Here is an 18,332-nt window from a genome sequence, read left to right as displayed (position 1 = left end):
TGCTTTAAAAATGACAAAGTCGATCAGTTTATTTTCTGTCAATTAACAAATCAATTAATTGCTGCAGCTCAAGTTTAATTCAAGTTAAACAAATCAGACAGAAAATTTTCTGTTTTATCCCCAGGCCTAACTCTGAGCTGTGAGTCAAGTTTCAATGCAACAGTTGGGGACATTAGCTGATCAATGGGACTAAATCACAAAAACCTGTATTTGTTGATGCAGAATGAGGGATGAGAAGGGAAAGACGTTTTAGTCCTTTTCATAATTTGTGAAAATATTCTGAGCCCGTCTTTTATGTGCCTGTTGACTGTAGGATTACCATCATTGCAATTTGATGGTACACCTAAAAACACTATTTAAGCCAGAAATCATTACCTAGGTTGCAGGTATTTCACAGTTTTTATGAATGGACCTCCAGTCAGTCGTTCCTATTTAAGCCTGATCCTAAACTGTCAGCAGATCCCCTTCACCCATTTCAGCTGTATCTAGAATGGGACCAGGAGCATTGTCCTGTTAAAATTACCTGACATTGACACCACCTGATATATTTTCAGCAGCTCTGACAGAGAGCACGTATGGGACCATCAAAAGAACTCAAAGGAAACAGGATTTAAAAAAAAAAAAAAAAGGATAAAGAGCACAGAAATTAAAATGGAGGGCTCATGTCCAGCTGTGAACAAACATGTATATTTAGTTTTGAAACAAGTGGTGCTGACACCTTGAAATCTTGCATCGTATTGCTTCACTCTCTATATAACAGCCCTACCCCTTCATCTTAAACACCTGCCTGACAGAGACGAGGTGTGACATATTTGATCAGCTCCACAAGATACGGTGGATTGAGGCTGTTTTGTACAATTTCCTTATGCGATCTTATCATCATTGCAGCACTTCTGTATTGCCAGTTATGAGGCGGCACAAAAACAAGGCATCCACTGTGTATGACGTTAAATGATGTAAGGTAACAGGGGACAGGCGAGAGTATCAGGACTAGAGAGACCTTGTCTCTTTCTCTTCAGGTATGTTTATTCAGAGATGATGTCTACCACAAAGGATTCTTATGGGAGTTCAGGTCAGAGGCAGACCACGATAAGGCTAGAGAGGAAGTTGTGAATGGATGACAGAAGCGGGATTGAGGAACTCACCTCTTTGGGCAGCAGAGAGATAAAGTCTCGCTGAAACTGTGGCTCGATCACCTGCATCATATGCTTGACCTGCGTGGGCTCACAGCTGTCAATCAACTCATCCAGGGCCAGCAGCTTCTCTGGGCCAGTCCAACTCTGAAACAGCGAACAAAGGAGGTTTTCTTTAAAAAAGTCATTTAAGAAAGAGGCAGCCTCTTTCTTTGAGTTGAAACTTCATAAGAAACGAGCTAGAAACTCGATTAGATGTACAGGACTCCAATGCAGTTCAATGAGTTTGTTCTTTTGAAAGCAGACGTATTGAAACCTACTGAAACCAGCTAACTTAACTCAGTGCTTCAATTTGATTCAAGGGATAGGTCGTAGTTCCATAATAGCCATACAACATTTAATTTACGCTGACGTTACATTTTATCACAAAACGTTCCAGTTTTCCACTATTAAACAAGCTTCTGTAAAGTTATTTTCTTTCCCGAAAGTCTGAGACCTTGATTGGAGACTCTTGGGAAGATCCAGCATTGTGCAGTAGCACAAAGTAGCTCGAGGCACCAGCCTGTTGCTAGTAGCCAACACATTACTGGAGAACCGTACACTATCAGCAGTGCTATTAGAGCTCTGTAGGGTTTTGTTTCTCCTGCTTCAGTGTTGACTTGTTTACTGCTGGCGGCTGAATAGCGCTGTACTGTAAGCTGAACCAAACAGTCGCAGTTGTTTTTTTCTCCAGAGTGCTCAAATTTAACAATGATTACAGGCCAGGAGGCAGGATGGAAAATCTGGCACACGCAAACCACCTGTAATTTGGCAGCTAAAAGCTTTAGCCAGGGGTGCTGGTTGTGGAGGTAATCAACCCCCACTCCCTCCCACAGAGGAAGGGCCACGTAACAGTTACTCGTGTTAAAACATTCCTCCCATGGATTATTGGTGCTTCTGTTCAAATTGAATCTTCAACACCAGGGACCTCTCAAGTCCCAACCTGAGAAGGCATTTGTCGTTTGGACTGTTCTTAAATTCTTAGCACAAGTTTATCTAATCACAAATGTAGTTGACTGGGTTTGTGTTGTTCGATACATTTATATTTGGTATAGATTGTGGCTTTCTTCCAAACCACTAGACAAAGTGTAGAATCATTAAAAACCAAGCTCTTTACAAATTTCAGAACTTACATTTATCCTTGTGATATAAACATTTAAGGCTATTCCTCATTGTTCTAATGGTTAGCTTAGTGCATTCCAGGAGTCTCCAGGATAACCCTCGAGAGATTAAACATGATCTATAATTATTGAAAGCTTATCTCTACTCAACCTGTCAGGCTTACTTTTGCTTTAGAACCTGATTTTCCTAATTTCTCTGAATTTCCTTTGACAATTCCCAAGAGAATGGCTGCGACACTAACCCGCAGTCAACATCTATGATCACAGTGCTGATGCTTGGAACGTGCAGGAAACGCAGCCTGGCTTGATCACGGAGAAAAGTTATGTCTTTGATCAGCTAATCATTATGATGATGACAGGCTGCTGATGAAATGCATCCATTCAGCAGTTGAGGGAAACACTTAAGTATCTTCCAAAAAGGGCCGAACGAATTATTCAGCCTTCAAAAAGACCAAAAAGGTTATTGAAGTATGACTGCTCTAAGCTACAAAGACACTGAAAAGGCATTTTAAAGTTATTTCATCTTTTATGCTAGTTGTAATACTGACCAGCCCTGTTTGTGGTTTAGATACTGTTTACTAGGCTCCAACAAAGTTATTCTAATTATTTTGAGAGTTTAAAAACTTATACTGAAGTGAAAAGTGCCTGTATGCTGGTCATATAAAATAAATAGTTTAGCATTTGGGGATATAATCTTACGTGCTTCATTGGTAAGAAATCTTTGTTACACGGTTTTAGTGAATATTAAATAAACACAGCTATGACTTGATATTTAGTTACCTTTTGAGGTGCTAGCAGGCAGATTTTATTTATTTTTTTGTGTACACTAAGCTAACTTGTTGCCAATTCCTATTTAATCACCAAACTTGAGCGATGAAAATCTCATCCAAATCTTGGTGCAAAGGTAAGTAAGCGTATTTCCTACAATCTCAGACCAATCTTTTCAGGTAAAATGTGACTCTCCCCTGATAGTCTGTGTGTTTATCTTTTAAACAGTGAACTCCCAAAAAAGCATCAGCACTTTATAAGTTTTTGTGGAGAAAAAAGAGACAACAACACAGTTTTAGCTACAGTACATTGCACTCTATCCATAAAGGCAGCCACAGGCTGGGACTGGACTGAGGAATGTACAGAATGTGATCTTAAAGTTCAGCTGCCTGTGGCATGAATTAGTAGACTATTTTAGGTCAAACCAGAGGATTAGTGTGTAAAATAAATACACAGGTTGGCCCAGCTATTCAAAGATGATGAGTTGATCTCTCTGTTAGGTCATAACATCTATGACAGCCTATTATAAAGGAAATCAGATAGACCTCATAAAGACTAATTTGTTTAAATATTTCAATGGGATCTGAGAGCTAATTTTGCAAATGAAAGAATGTTGCATCTACGCAGAAAACGATAGAGACAAATGAACATAAAAGTAAGGCAAACTATAATGTGGAAAATTGACTGCAGTATCAGCTTTTCTCTGCAGACACAAACTAATGAGTAAGGTGGCTGAAAATAAGATTAAATTGTTGCTTGTCATGCAAGCGAAATAACCCCTTAAGAAAACCAAACCCAACGTTACCCTCCTTGGATAATGCCGTTAAAATAAATGACATGGTAATAATAGGTAATAACAATAGGTTATAATAATCATCCTTCAGTAACATCATTAATTCAGAAGATCACAGAAGACAACATATGTTCAACTTTTAATACAGTAGTCATGTGATCTTATAGATCTTCTTAGTCTGAACAGGTACGGCCAGTTCCAATTTTACGCTACAGTGCCTATGTTAATGTGATGGGCCAGAACAACAGTGCAGCAATTATCTCTGAGACTAAGTGAACATTGATTGGGCACAACAACTGTTTTTTGATGAGCTTTTGCTGAAGGGTTCACCCAAGGGGACGAAAACAGCAGCATGCTCACCTGAAATGTTCTGAGCCATTCTTGGAGACCCGTGGGTGGCTGGATTGAGGTGATGCGCCGCCTCTGTTGCCCCTGACCGTTGGCTGTTCTGATGTGGCCAAATGTGGTGGGTGTGGCTGGACATGGGACAATTCCTGTTGGGCTGCAATTTAGAGGGAAAAAAATAAAAACTATTTTAAACTTAATACTGTGAGACCTTCAGTGCTGACTATAATGACAGGATGTGAAAGTATCTTGCACTACAAGAAAACAAACATTGCAAAGGACATGCAAGACATTAAGTATGCACTATTAATGAAGTCAACAATAAAAGGACATGCTCAGGATGTTTATTTGCACTGGGCTGTCTTTTGCTGAAGCCTTTGCAGATATTTACGCAACAAATTATCTTCACAACAACAATAACATTAAATATAGCCTGTGTGTAAATGGGACAGCCAATATTACAAATTTAAATATTTAAAGCTGTAGTTTAAGAACATTTTGCTCATCACTGATTTGATTTAGCAATAAAAACCACGAATAAATGTAGCAAATTCAAATAAAAGCTGTTTTCATTTTAGTTCAAGGCAATTTCCTTATTTATTTTTTTTATGAAAAAATATTTAGCATGTTACACAGCCAAGAAGTCATGTATTGTCTTGAGGTCCAACAGCACGTGTGATATTATTACATAGTTGTACAAACCCCAACATATTTTAATTTTGGACACAAAAAAATTTTTGTGTTTTTATATCCCTACTCCAAATGTTCAAAAATGATCATTCTGCTGTTGGTCACAAAAAAAGAAGCCATCCTGGATGACAAAATATGTGCTTGAGAGTGCTGCAAACTACTGCATTATACACACTTGCATACAGTTCTACCATTTTGTCCACTTTATTTAGGGACAAGTTAAACAATGAAATCATCCCTCTGTGTAATGAAATACAATTTCGCAATGCAAGAGAGGACATCCTCCCAAACGAGTATTAGGCTGAATCAAAAAAACATCATAACCTTCATCGTGTGAGAATAAATCACAAGATTGCATTAGTTTTAGCTCAGCATTTCAAATAAATGAGCATATTTCTGACTATGGGACGTAAGAGTGCACGGAATCAGACTGATCTGTTCTGTTCAGGGCCAAACTGTCCTGTTGTTAGAACTTGTGAGAAACAGTAAAGGACTTCAATATGCCCTTGTAATTTAAGGGCAGTAGGCAAAACCAGCCAGTGGGCACCCTCAGTTTGTCCGACTCTGCTTGCTGAGAGCAAAATGGAAAACTGGGGATCTATTTCATTATTGATTCATTTTTAATGGGACAAGAAGCTGAGATGGAGCCAGTTAGATGGCAACATTTACAGTTAAGTGGATGTGTTCAGTCAGAATTTTAATGTGGCTACATGTGAACACATCCATTAAATATTTAGGATCCAAGGAACATCTGGGAATGATCGCTGGATACTGCAGATACAATGAGTGGTAAAGCATCATTCTGTTTGGTGACACACATAGCTGCTTTGTTAATACCTCAAAGTTTGCTTTCATTATTACTTTTCTGGGTGCATGGCATGAAATTAAAGATATACTAGTGCTCTTTAAATTTTAATTAACACCAACATCCTTTTGATCCTAAGAGGGGAAACAAAGCCAGACCATGCAGCTCAAGTACAAGTCTTTTTGTGAAATGCAGGTTTCCTTTACCTCGGATACTCTGGGCCTTTGCAGGGTTTTTTTCCTGAAGGGAAAGATCGGACCTCGGGGCCATGGTCCAACTTTCTTTTCATCTAGGAAAGAAAACAAAAGAGAAACATTAGAGACCATTCCCAAAAGACGGAAGATTTGGAAACAATAAAGAAATTCTTTCACGACATCCTTCTGATAACTGTGAGGGCAGCTCTAAAGAAATATGAAGATAGGAATTTTTTTTAAAAAGGTTGGTGGAAGTAGAAAATTACTTTTGCACCTTAACACCTTAACATAATAAACATTATGTCTAATCTTCAGCATAATAAAAATACAGACACCACAGTCTTGCAACAGCTTTATGCAAATGGAAATTCATCTTTAATGCATAGGAAAGAGATTCATTTTACTAACGTGTTCCATAAGAAAGCAGAACGATTTGACTGGTCTAAAGATGAAGCTAGTCAACATCAAGAAATTGCAGGATGCAAAAACAGGTTCCTGTTTTCACTTCTATTCTTCATTTTGATTATTTCCCATTTTGCAAAGACATGCCAAGTGAGCAGCATTCCTTGGGCAACCAAGGACCCCATTATATCCAGAGGAACTCACACATTCACAACAAAACCTCCAGGGGGGTACAGATTGTTCATGCGCACAAAAATTCATTTAGCTGAGGTTAGCTCTAAGGTTTGATTCACAATGATACTTGAGAAACAAAAACACCACTACAGTTCACTATCATTCAATATTACCTGCGTGAACAACCACCGCCCAGTCCCTGTTACCACCTACCCTACTGCGCAAACAAAGGAGTCTGTGTAAAGGCCTGGGCAAGCCAATTTTCTTCGTTCCATGCTTGCCACTCTCTCTGGCACGTTTCTCACACATGCAAGTGATCACAATCTCATCGCCAGTCCCTAGTGAATAAACAAGCAAACAGAGAAACTGAACACTGATTTTCAGTGTCTGAACAATCTAAGGTATACAATGCAACAGTCTGTCCTTGTTCTTATTAATTACATATGTTGAATGTTCAAGTGAAAGGCCAGCTATGCTCAACAAGAGTCCAAAATTCACCCTTTAGCAAAGCTACTGTTACAACAATGTGACAAAGAGTGTTTTCTCAAATCTCTCTGGGCATCATGGCAAATCAGCCTTATTGTATAAATAATCTGCCAAACCAGCGAGTGTGTATTTTGACAATGAAAACACATTTTTGTGGGCATGTAAGATTTATTGCTGCACGTGACATGTTGTTTTTGTTTGTTCATCTTTTATTTTTGCTGGTGCAGAAATTCAGGCTTTTGCACTTTCATATTGGGTAAAATGGTTTGGCAACAGTTAGTCGACAATAACAGTCATTTCTCCAGAAGCCGTATATAAATTTTACTCTTTTTGTCTTTGACACAAACAATACTCTTACAATGCATTTATGCTATTGTAGTGTTGCTATAAATGCTGTCAAAGATGTAAGTCTTTAGTTATATGACTCCACGCTGTCTGGATTTACAGAGGAGTGATTATGTGTCTTTCCTCAAGATGTGTGTTTTTGTTTATCACTATAATTTTGTGTGTGTGCTTACTTTGTGTTTGCAGCCTCAGGGACACATTTGTGTGTTGAGAAAAGCACCTGACAAAAGAACAAGAAAAAAAAAAAAAAAAAAAAAAAAAACCAACCATTTTTTATTTCCAACATCAGATATGCTCAGTGGTAAAGCACTATATCTGCAACTATAGCCACTCGTTTGCCGACAATACATAACTCCTACCCACAAACTGATGCATCAAATCAACTAACAGTGAACCAAAGCTAGGGTTCATAGAGATATGTGTACATGACTAGCACACAAACGTGCACTGCAGGTTAACTGCGTCAGGAAAATTAGATTGCTATTTGAGTAATAATTTGTGATCTTTTCCTCACAGGTCAGCTCAGGTGGGAAGCTTTAATTCAAGCCATGAAAATCAACAAGTAATTCAAAATGTTAATGTATTGAAAGGCAGGGGAATATAAAGTCAGAGGCTTAAAATGTTTACAAATGCTAAGTAGGAATGTAGCTTAGGTTTCACTTGTCTACATTCAGCTTATCTGGCTAATAGAGATTGTTTGAGTCCCAAAGAACATAAAGATGGGGCTATAAGTTATCCCTGCTTGCCAGGATACGGCTCTTGAACCTGACTGCCTTGTTCTTAAAGTGGTGATCTCACTGCAATGGCAGTTCAGTAGCCAAGGAGAGCCTGGTTGTGTGTATACACACATTGGGTGTGTGCGTATGTTTTGTGTGCCTCTGAAGGAGAGAGAGACATGGTGATAGAAAAGGGGGGAATGCACGCTGTCTTTGACAAAATGCATCCGTGGGTACATATAAAAGAAAAAAATAAGCTTCAAGCTAAACGAGGGTGTGAAAAAGAAAAACAAAATATCACAGCATGTAATCAGCCTCTTCTTGTGTTCAACCTGGGAAAAGGTAATAAGAGAGCGCAGTGTTTGTAAATCACTACTGATCAGTCTTTCCTACTCCCTCTTGGCTTCCCCTTCCCTATTTGGCCAAAAGCTCGACAGATGGATAAACAGAGAGTTAATGATATTTTAAAGACAGCAATCGTTCTTACATAATGTGTTGGTTCATTTCAATGAAGGCTATATCCTGCAGCATCAGTCATTTGAAACATCATCTCACATTTTTCAAATGGTCTTCCAAGCAAACTGTTTCATCATGTCAATCCACAGTGCTAGACACAGTTTGATCTGAGAATTGACCAATTTGGATAGAATGAGCAAGTTGTTGAACTGTGAAGGACCAAAAGTACAATCGCACCAGAAAAAGTAATTTAATAAATCTGCCTTGGTGGTTTGTGTTCTGCTGGTGGAAGCAAAGAGCCGCCCCAAAAATATTCAAGCTCTAAATGAAATGATGCATCAGGGTAAGAAAATTCACAAAATGGATGGAGAAATCAAGTGAGCAAACATCAAATCTATAACCTGGCACCGACTGATGAAGAATGGCAATTTGCCTTAATTATGAGGCTTTATGAAATAAAAGCATCAACACTACAGTGTGCACACAACTACACACAAGAACTCCCTCATGAGACTTCCAGAGTGAGATTTTGAATGAATAACAATTCTGTTTACATTACACGCTCTACATAATGAATTCCCTTTCATATTTATGTTTGTATTCTGCCTTCTCAAGCGAAGGAGCACCATCTCATGGCTGCAATCCAGCCACATTATACCCAACATCCTTGAGGATATTCTACCTCACGCAGTCTGACACAGTGACCCATTATCTGTGCTCGGAGCCTGAGGCGAGCGCACAATGTCAGGGAATAGGCTACTCCAACAGGCTACAACAGACTGATCACATGCATGCATCCCAGGCAGTCACTCTGGTCAGTGCAAGATTCCTGCTGCATAATGTACAGGCATAATAAGCCTACAAACTGAGGAGGATTGCATGGGGAACTGGGTGTAGTGCCAGAAACTGATTTAATCAACAGCGAAAAATTAATACTGTATGCATTAAAAACAGAAATCACTGTATGATATATTTATTTCTATATATATCTATAGATATAAATATATGCTGTGGTGTGGTTACTGCTAAAGGGAGGGACACTGTTGGCGCTCAGGCACGCAGAGCATCGAGACAAGGCTGTGGCGAAACTGAGATCCACAAAAGCCAAATTCTGTAGTTCATAACGCGGACTTCCGAACACATTTCTATCCAGCACTGCAGAATTAAATGGCCATTAAAGTGGCAGAGCCGCAGCCCGTTTCCAAACGCACTGATTATCCCTGACTCACGGCAGCGACGCGTTTATTTACGCGTCTAAAGTTACTATGAAGGGTAGCTGATGCCAAATCGCTTCGTGATATTACACCAACAAAACATAAAGCCCCCCCCAGTAATTAAAGCGGCATCTCTGGAGGAGAGAGGGGGTTGGGGGCTCCGCCGCTACACGGCCGTTCATCCTCCGCAGTGGCCGCACAGTCTGTCCGTGAGAGGGGCGTCAAAGATAAAGAGGGCGACACAGACGCGCTCAGCAATGACACACCGAGTGGTGCCGGGGGGGGTGTTGGAGGTGACAAGGGCAGAAATCCTACTCACTTTGTAGAAAATCATCTTTAAAGTGCCGTAGAACCCCATCGTTGTAATCCGGTGTGTCCCCCCCCCTCTGGATGCTCTTCAGTGACAGCGGGTGAAGCCCGGCTCGGTGTGCGCGCTGAGCTGGAGGCGGCAAGGACTCGCAGGTAAATCCGATGCCGTCTCTGATGTGAACATGCTCGGGCACGTCACCGGGCTGGCGTGCATGCAGTAGATTCCCCCAGTAAATGCATTTGAGAGAAATAAAAATATAAACGCGAGGAAGAGGTAGGCTGGATGAGGAGGAAGCAGGGGAAAAATAAATAAAAAGACGCTCCGCTGTGTTTCAGTGGGCGAACAATGCGATGCGACGATTCCGGAGCTCTGCGCCGCCGCCTACCAGCCTCACCGAGCAGGGAGTGAGCAGATGAGGGAGGAAAGAGGGTGACACTCGGCGGAAAAGGGGAGGAGTGGAGGGGTGGAGGGGCGTCAGAGCGCGGAGCAGTGCCCTCTTCCTTTTCACAGGCTGCACGACGGCTCCTCCAAACAAAATGGGATTACAGCCTCCCTGGTGGAGACGGCAGGAATGGTGCAGTCCAGCATCTAACACTGAGCTCGACGCATCCTCTGCGGGCAGGACGCCGGGGGACGGACCGTCCGGACAGCGCAGACACCGGGAGGAGTCCTCCGTCTTAAAAACATGGGGCAACCCCCCGGATCCTCCACCCGCCCACTTGTTGCGCACACATTTTTATCCATAATCCCCACGCAGGGAAAACACCACCAAGCTTTCCTTCATATGGGCTACATCATGCTGAAGGTTATATTTAAATAGCAGCAATAACAGTTATATTGTAATTCAGTTTTTCCACTTTCTAAACGACATAATCAAGGAAATATACTTCTCATAGAATTACAACAAAAATTTTACATTCAAAATATGGAAATATTCCTCATTGCTTAACCTGATGTTTAATTCATAGACAGCAACACCTTTTTTGTCATAACAGTGTTTCTTAAAACTATTATGGGAGACAAAAGCAGGAAAACCTCACTTGTGAAATACCTGAAGTCGACAACATTTGGCTTTTTTTTTCCAGATGTATAAAATATGATCCACTAGACAATTTTGACTTACTTATCTATTAATGTAATTAATAATAATGGCTCAATTATATGACAATATCACAGGGCCAGCAATGTTCATTTTACTTCCAGTACATTTTCCTAATCAGAATTGTCTGCTGGTAAAATTTTATTTGACTTATCTTGCTACTACTACTACTAGCAGCACCAATGAATATATACAGTGAACCTATTGTACTGGAGTGGTACGTTAATAACAGAAAACAGATCTAAGAGCACGATTAGTCAGCCATTAAAATCTATCAAGCAACGATGTGAAAGGATCCATGTCAGCTGCACCTGCTTATTTCCACACACCGAACAGGCCAATGTTTGCATTTCAGCATGGGAAGTGAAGGCTGATTGCACCTGCCCACTACAAAAAAACTATTGGCTCTGCTGATGGCTTCACAAGTGCTTTAGTTTAAAAGCACATGCAAATTTTGCAAATGTGAAAGTAAACTGTCACAATTCAATCTGCCTTTTCTATAAGCACAAACAGCCATAGCTTTTTATTGCTTAGCCAAAAATGACTAAGGCACAAGAAGCTTTTTGCTTGATTAATTTGGACACACTGAGAACAGGGAATATTAAACTGTGTCCCTAGTCAGATGTGTTATGGTGGTATGCTGCAGAGAACAAATTGGAATACATTATCCAAACTAAAGAGTCGCCATTTATTAACAGCGACATTTGTTTGTAGCTTAAATTAAACTTTGCCATGTAACGTCTGGGCACACTGCAGCATTATTTTCTTCCTAGCAAAATTTTACAGATATCCAGTTCACGCTAGTTTGGACCAAGACTTGGAGACTTGGAGGTATTGAACATTTTCTACTCTTGACCTAATGAGACAGTCATTAGACCATCAAAACAGATGAGACAATGAGGGATCATGGGATGGGCTCTATTTACAGCTGATGGTGCACTGACATCTGGCAGCCTTTCAGATGCTCCTAGCTTAGGACTGTAATTACTGAGTGACCTAGTGCCGGATGGAAAGGTAGGACTGTGGAAAAACAAGCAAAACATTTGGCAGGAAAGACCTTCTTCTGCCACTAAATCAGATTTGGGATGATACTGCTCTCTTTTGGGACAGACAGAAATAAATGTGACATGACCTTTGCATAGTAATTTATCACAAACTCATGCTGTGAGAGGGAGAGATTGGAAGAGACTGGATGAATGTAGTAAAAGACATAAATCATGATTATCTGAGAGGACACGACAGGTGACTAACTCACCCATTTTAGTTAAATTTTCTGACAGACAGACAGAAAAGCATTGGAGCGAGTGGATGTGAGACAGCATCAGACAGCCAGTTTTAAGCTTCGCCTGTGTGTGTTTAAGGTGGCCCTCATGAGAAAGGCTCTCTGGTTGTTCTCGGCCAGCCCAACCTTTACACAGCACATTGGAATGCTTGGCATGTGAGAAGGGTTGCACTGTGGCCTTTGAATAGGCCGTGGCCTCCTTTGTCGCTCTCCTTCTGCCAGTTGGTAAAGCATTAACAGCCCCCCCCCCACCCCCCGCATTCTGCTGCTTATAAAAACTAAAATCCTGCCAATCAGATATAAACCTGCACAAAACAGGCATCTCCCAAGGCAAACTCATTTTTGACTATCACATCTGTTTTTATCAACAAAGTCTCTTTCAGGTTCCATACTGTCAGATATTGGCTCCTTTTGTTGCAATATTTGAACAGAAGATGACATAAAATACACTCATTACATTGGAATGCAACAGATAGCTTGTGGGGAAATGCAAATATGGTCTCATTTGACTGTGCACAAATAGCAGACAACATCAGGGCCAAAGTTTTATCATACTGACTCAACAGATACTCCGTAGCTTCAAGACAGTTCCTGAATATATTCATAATTTTCCTCATTGTTTTATTTGATTTTTTATTAACTACCTTTGTTTTTTATTATATGTGGCCAAGAAAAGCAAGGAAATATTGAGAGCTTGACATTTTGTATGAAACTGTCTGTTGTGACTGAAAAAATTACTAAGGCAATTTATCCATTTTACTGAAAAGTAATCCTGAAACCATTACCTGAAAAAAGGATTAAACATCTCAATTCTGAGATTCTGTAATTTGTTTTAAGTTTATCTTTTATGAGAGACAAATTGATTTGTTTTCTTTTATGAGAAACATATGTTCTAGCATTACTCAAGTGATGTGATTGGTCAACAATTTCAAATCAACAGCACTTGTTGGGAAAAAACTACACTACAGAAGAATTGGGCTTTCTTGAGCAAATGTTTAATGTGGGGAGGTGAACTTGAAGGAGGTAAATACTTCCTAGGCAGCGATGCATCTCTAAACGGGGCTGTGTCCTTTGTGCAGTTCTCCCTGTGGAAAAAATGAGGACTAGGGGGTCTCTTCTCAAAAGATTTTTTTTTTCTGAAATACTCAAGTGTGAACCTCATTCTTGGGTGGAGAGATGCGACGCATGTGGGGGAGGTTTGATGAATAAGGAAACCATGGATCATGGCATTCTGCAAAGGGTAATAATAGCAACATCTGCATGGCGTTGAATTAACATATCCTACAGCCACCCACACAACTCCATCATTCAAGTTTGAGGTGGTCAAGTCAAAAAACAAACAAAAAAAAAAAGGATTAAAGCAAGGGCTTTGGTGGGATCTCCCTTATGACATCAATAGGGTTCATTCAAAATAATTATCCAGCAATTATTCAGAAATTGGGGATTCCAGTGAAAGTTGAAAGTGAAAATATATAAAAGTGGCACAGTGAAAATACCCCCCCCCCCCAAAAAAAAAAAAAAAAAAAAAACTTCGACACTGAAAACAGTGATGAAACCTAAAAAGAAAACAATGTAGGTTGAAGTGGTCAGATGCAAATGAATAAAATAAAATACTGAATGAAATACTCAGCCAAAAATAATGTTGAGTATTATTCATAATTTATCACTGACGGAACAGACTCTTTTCCTGTGTGAACAGGGACAGAAGATACGTGTGATGCATTGCAATATAAAAAGAGCAATGCAGTGCAACTTGATCAGACATTATCTTATGAAGTGAGAATAAGCTCTGACAGTCTGTTTAAGAACAGACAGGCAAGCATCTTATTGTATTTACACAACCATGACTCATGGCAAAATACATAAATACACCAGTTCATTTTCTGAATAACAAGCAGACATTATTGCTCAAACCACAAATCATTAAATGTATAATTTGTTCATCTTCTACTTCTTATACATTTCCAGGTCGCGGGGGGTGCTGGAGCCAATTGTAGCCACTTTCGTACACCCTGGACAGGTTGCCAGTCCATCGCAGGGCCAACACACAGACAGACAGAGACAAGCAACCCCTCACACTCACACTCAGAGCTACCGACAACTTAGAGTCACCAATTAACCCAAACATGTCGTCTTTGGACGGTGGGAGGAAACCCACACACGCAGGGGGGAGAACATGCAAACTCAGCCCAGAAAGGACCCAGGTCTGGGAACTGAACCCGTGACCTTCTTGTTGTGGAGGAGAAGCGCTAACCACTATGTTGCTGAGCTGCCCCTGAGGAAATATATTTACACTTTAAATGTATAAATCTGTACAGTATCTATACTATATATTCCTTTTGACTGCTATGTCAAAGTTGATAAAGAAACACTCAAGTGTCACGTGACGTCTGTTTCGAGCTATTCTTAAGCTTGAAATTCAGACTTCCTGCAAACTTGTACTCATATAGGAGCTGAAGACTAGTTTGAAATACAAAAGGTGAATCTATTTTGCAGCTGCATCTTTATAAAAACATGCTGTCTGGAGGTCTTAAACAATAGCCATACTGCGTCCTTATTTTGTAATATGTCTAAACTAGAATTGATTACGAAATGCTCAGTAAGGCAATAAAAGACAAAGAAGTTGATTTCCCTGTAGAAAATGAGCCACTCAAGTGTGAGTGCTTAGAGAAGATGATATTGATCCAGTGGAATCAGTAGAAATGCTGAAATGAACAGATGCACTCTATGATTCACATATAAAAACCTAGCACACATCTGCTGCATTCTAAATTTGTAACAGGTCAACAAAGAAACAGTTTCTTCAAAGCAAAGCTGAAGAATGGCCAATAAAAGTAAAAAAAAAAAATCCCAATATAACCTATTCAATTATAAATTTTGTCATGGCTCTAATTTAGAAATATGCAGGAAGTGCAAAAAAGTTGTGAAATGATCCTGGCAGAATATAGAAACTGTCAGCAAGACAGCAGGACAGTGTCAGTGCCCACAAAACCCTGCGAGAAAAACGGTCGAGATGGAGATCAAGATGGGACACTTCATCACTAGTCTCTCTTAGAGATGCTCATTTTACAGAGGTAAGAGAATGTAAGTCTAAATAGTCTATGAATTAATGAATGCCTGTGTATTTTTAAAGACTGAAGTGAAGCTCCGAATTATGATGCTCCAAGTGGCCAGAGCATAAAACAGCTCAGTGCCAGCAGTTTTCTGGAACTGCTGAAAGAATAGACTAATTTGTGACCCTGTCCAAGGGCCACAGTCCCCTACATACTGAGCCTCATTACATTTCACCTACAATGGAACTTGCAAAGTTGGGTGGAAGGTCTACATGGCTCAGAATTAGAAGGATCTCTCTAGATTGCAGCCTGTGCTGTGTACGAAGGGCAAGGCCAAAGTTAGGTCTCTTTATATGGCATAAATTCACAGGTTTTTTGCTACAATATGTCCAGCACCCTCATTCCTTAGATCAGAAATAAAGAAATTTTTTTTTTTTTTTTTTTAAACTGTTAGCATGCAGAAGTATCTCTCTTCCATGATGAATAAGCATATGCGTGCCTTACATACAGCAGTAGATTTGCAATCAATTTATATAGAACAATAAAAAGAACATATTTAGTAGAATGTTACAAATCTCCATCAAAGACCTAAAGACGTATACAAAGTTCAGAAATTTAAAAAGTCAACAAGATCCAAAGGTATCATGCTATACCTTCAAATGGCAAACTGTACAGGAAAAATTTCACCACAGAGGTATTTTCTTCCATTTCTAATCTCTCTTCTCGTGATAGACCTACCCAGTTTTGCATTTGGATGTTGCCTGAGCTGTCATATCTCATTCAGAAATGAAAGAGGGGTTATGGAAATGTGTGTGATGAGCCAGGTGAAACTCGGCCGTGGCTGGCAGCAACATTTACACAGAAACGAATAAACCTCTTTAATCATCTAGAATTACCACTCTGCATCCCTGATGAAGCCAAGGGAGCCAAATTATGCCTGCAGGGTGTTGCCTGTCATCTAGAGATCCCTAAATACGCTTGAAAAGGTGTGGAAATGGTGTGGGGACATTTGAACAGTCTTGGTTACATGCCTTGACCTGAACTACAGAAACTTCAGCGTCTCACTGTCTCTGGCATCCTATTTTTCCCTCTCCTCTCTTCCTTGTGATACTGATCTCATCTGGAACACCATCTACCCAAGCTACCCTTTATCTCTCCAACAAAGCAATAATCTGCACATTTGCTGTTCCAAACACAGATTTTCAAAGGAAAATACGCACGAGTAAACTCTGAACTGAGATTTTACCTTGATCTTAGCAAATGGGAGTTCAGAGGATCCCTTTTCACACCATCTAATATGACCCAGGATATATGCAGGTATCGTGATCAATCACTATTCTTTTTTGCATTACCATTTGCTTTTACCAGACATGCTGGAACGACTGTTGGCTGGACCAACAGTTTGGTCCAGACTGAACAGTTGTTGATTGAATTGCCATGAAATTTGGTACATACCTTTATGAATAATAGAAATGACTTTCTTGGATGCAACCATCAGATTGATGTCTGATTTTGTGTGAAACAATTATTAGAGGATTATTATGAAATTTGGCACAAGCATTCAAACTACCCAATGGATGAACTACAATCACTTTGATGGATGAATTGCGATCATTTTGGTGACCATAAGTTTCAATCTAGTGGCATTATCCAGTCAAAATTTTTGTTTCCCCAATACTAATACATTTGACCAAATACCAACAGAAGTAATATTTCCATCACCCCCAAATAATGATCAACGTGGGTGATTATGCATGCTTAACATCAGGATGTTTGCATCATCATTGTGACAGTGTTAGCTCACTGACGTTTGCTGCTCAGCCTGGCTTTAGATTTGGGTTGCGATATGATCAATCCATGCCATGACTATGAATGAAAACACCACACAACTTATATAATTGTGTGCGTACTCTCCCAGTTATGAAACATTTTCAATGAATTTCATGCCTCTTTCACATACACATAGCATGTTCCTTTTCTAAGCTTATATTATGATGGAAGAGGAGTCCTCCTTTTAAAAATAGTTCAAAGTAACAAGCCAGTGGCGCTGCTAATAATACTAATGCATTCTCATCAAGGTTCCTACGGAAAAAAACTGAGGAAGTATAGCTAAGGGTTTTTTTTTTTTTCACTTTTGTAAAGCTCCTACAGAAGTTAACAACTGTAGTGTGGGATGAAACCCCAAATACTACAGACGCAACTTTATTGTCTTCAAAATAACAATATTTAAGAACAAGGAAGATGGGATGAAAATAAGAGAAGATTGGGAAAGCAATTTTGTTTGAAGATAAGGTATTTAAATTCTTTTCCTTTTAAGATTAAACTTAGGTGGATGATTCTGACAGTGAGCCTGACTAATGTTGCAAGTTTTCTTGTGATGAAAGGTAAAAATAAGGCCCTTATTATGTCAACCCTTCTTTTGGTAGCCAGATTACGCAAGGAAGTGATACAAATGGACTAAAACAACAACACCACCACCAACAAAAGCATTTGATCAGAGTGAAATGTGTGACTCCCATATTGATAGATGATCCAATAGCCAGAAATTTAAGGGATCATTTGATCTTGCTTAGAAGCACTGGCTATGCTTTTAAAGCCGAGGCGCTTGTCTAAAGGATTATTGTTATCTCTGGAGGACCACCGGCCAAGTTGCTGATAGCAACCTTTTTAGTCCCCAACTTGACTTCTATTAACTGTCATGTCTGATGGCACACAGCGAGAATCATATAATGGCCTTATTTCTTTTGAAGGAGAGATCAAAAAAGGATTACATGCAAGTGTCCATCTTTGAATTTGGAATTTTGCTGGTGAAGATGAAAGCTTGGAAATTGCATTGCCATTACATTGCATCAGACAGTGTTAGTGGACTTATGTTAGCTATGCTATGATTGTGTGTGTGTGTGTGTG

General features: G+C 39.7%; 1 protein-coding gene across 7 annotated transcripts in view; it reads right to left on the bottom strand.

Moving 5' to 3' along the window:
* The window catches only part of fbxw7 (F-box and WD repeat domain containing 7), a 93,691-nt gene that overhangs the window by 12,849 nt on the left and 62,510 nt on the right, over positions 1 to 18,332 (bottom strand). For 6 of the 7 annotated variants that reach the window (XM_029500521.1, XM_029500539.1, XM_029500531.1 and 3 more), the window contains 3 exons: positions 5,901 to 5,983; positions 4,215 to 4,356; positions 1,146 to 1,280 (listed from right to left, as the gene is read on the bottom strand). In XM_029500521.1, the coding sequence (XP_029356381.1) occupies positions 1,146 to 1,280; positions 4,215 to 4,356; positions 5,901 to 5,983 (360 nt within the window). Of the gene's footprint in view, positions 1 to 1,145; positions 1,281 to 4,214; positions 4,357 to 5,900; positions 5,984 to 10,000; positions 10,385 to 18,332 lie in introns of those variants that run through there. The other variant, XM_029500574.1, reaches the window with a different exon arrangement.

Source organism: Echeneis naucrates, chromosome 1 (assembly GCF_900963305.1).
Source record: "Echeneis naucrates chromosome 1, fEcheNa1.1, whole genome shotgun sequence".
Classification (NCBI taxonomy): domain Eukaryota; kingdom Metazoa; phylum Chordata; class Actinopteri; order Carangiformes; family Echeneidae; genus Echeneis; species Echeneis naucrates.
This window is presented reverse-complemented; position numbering and strand designations above follow the sequence as displayed.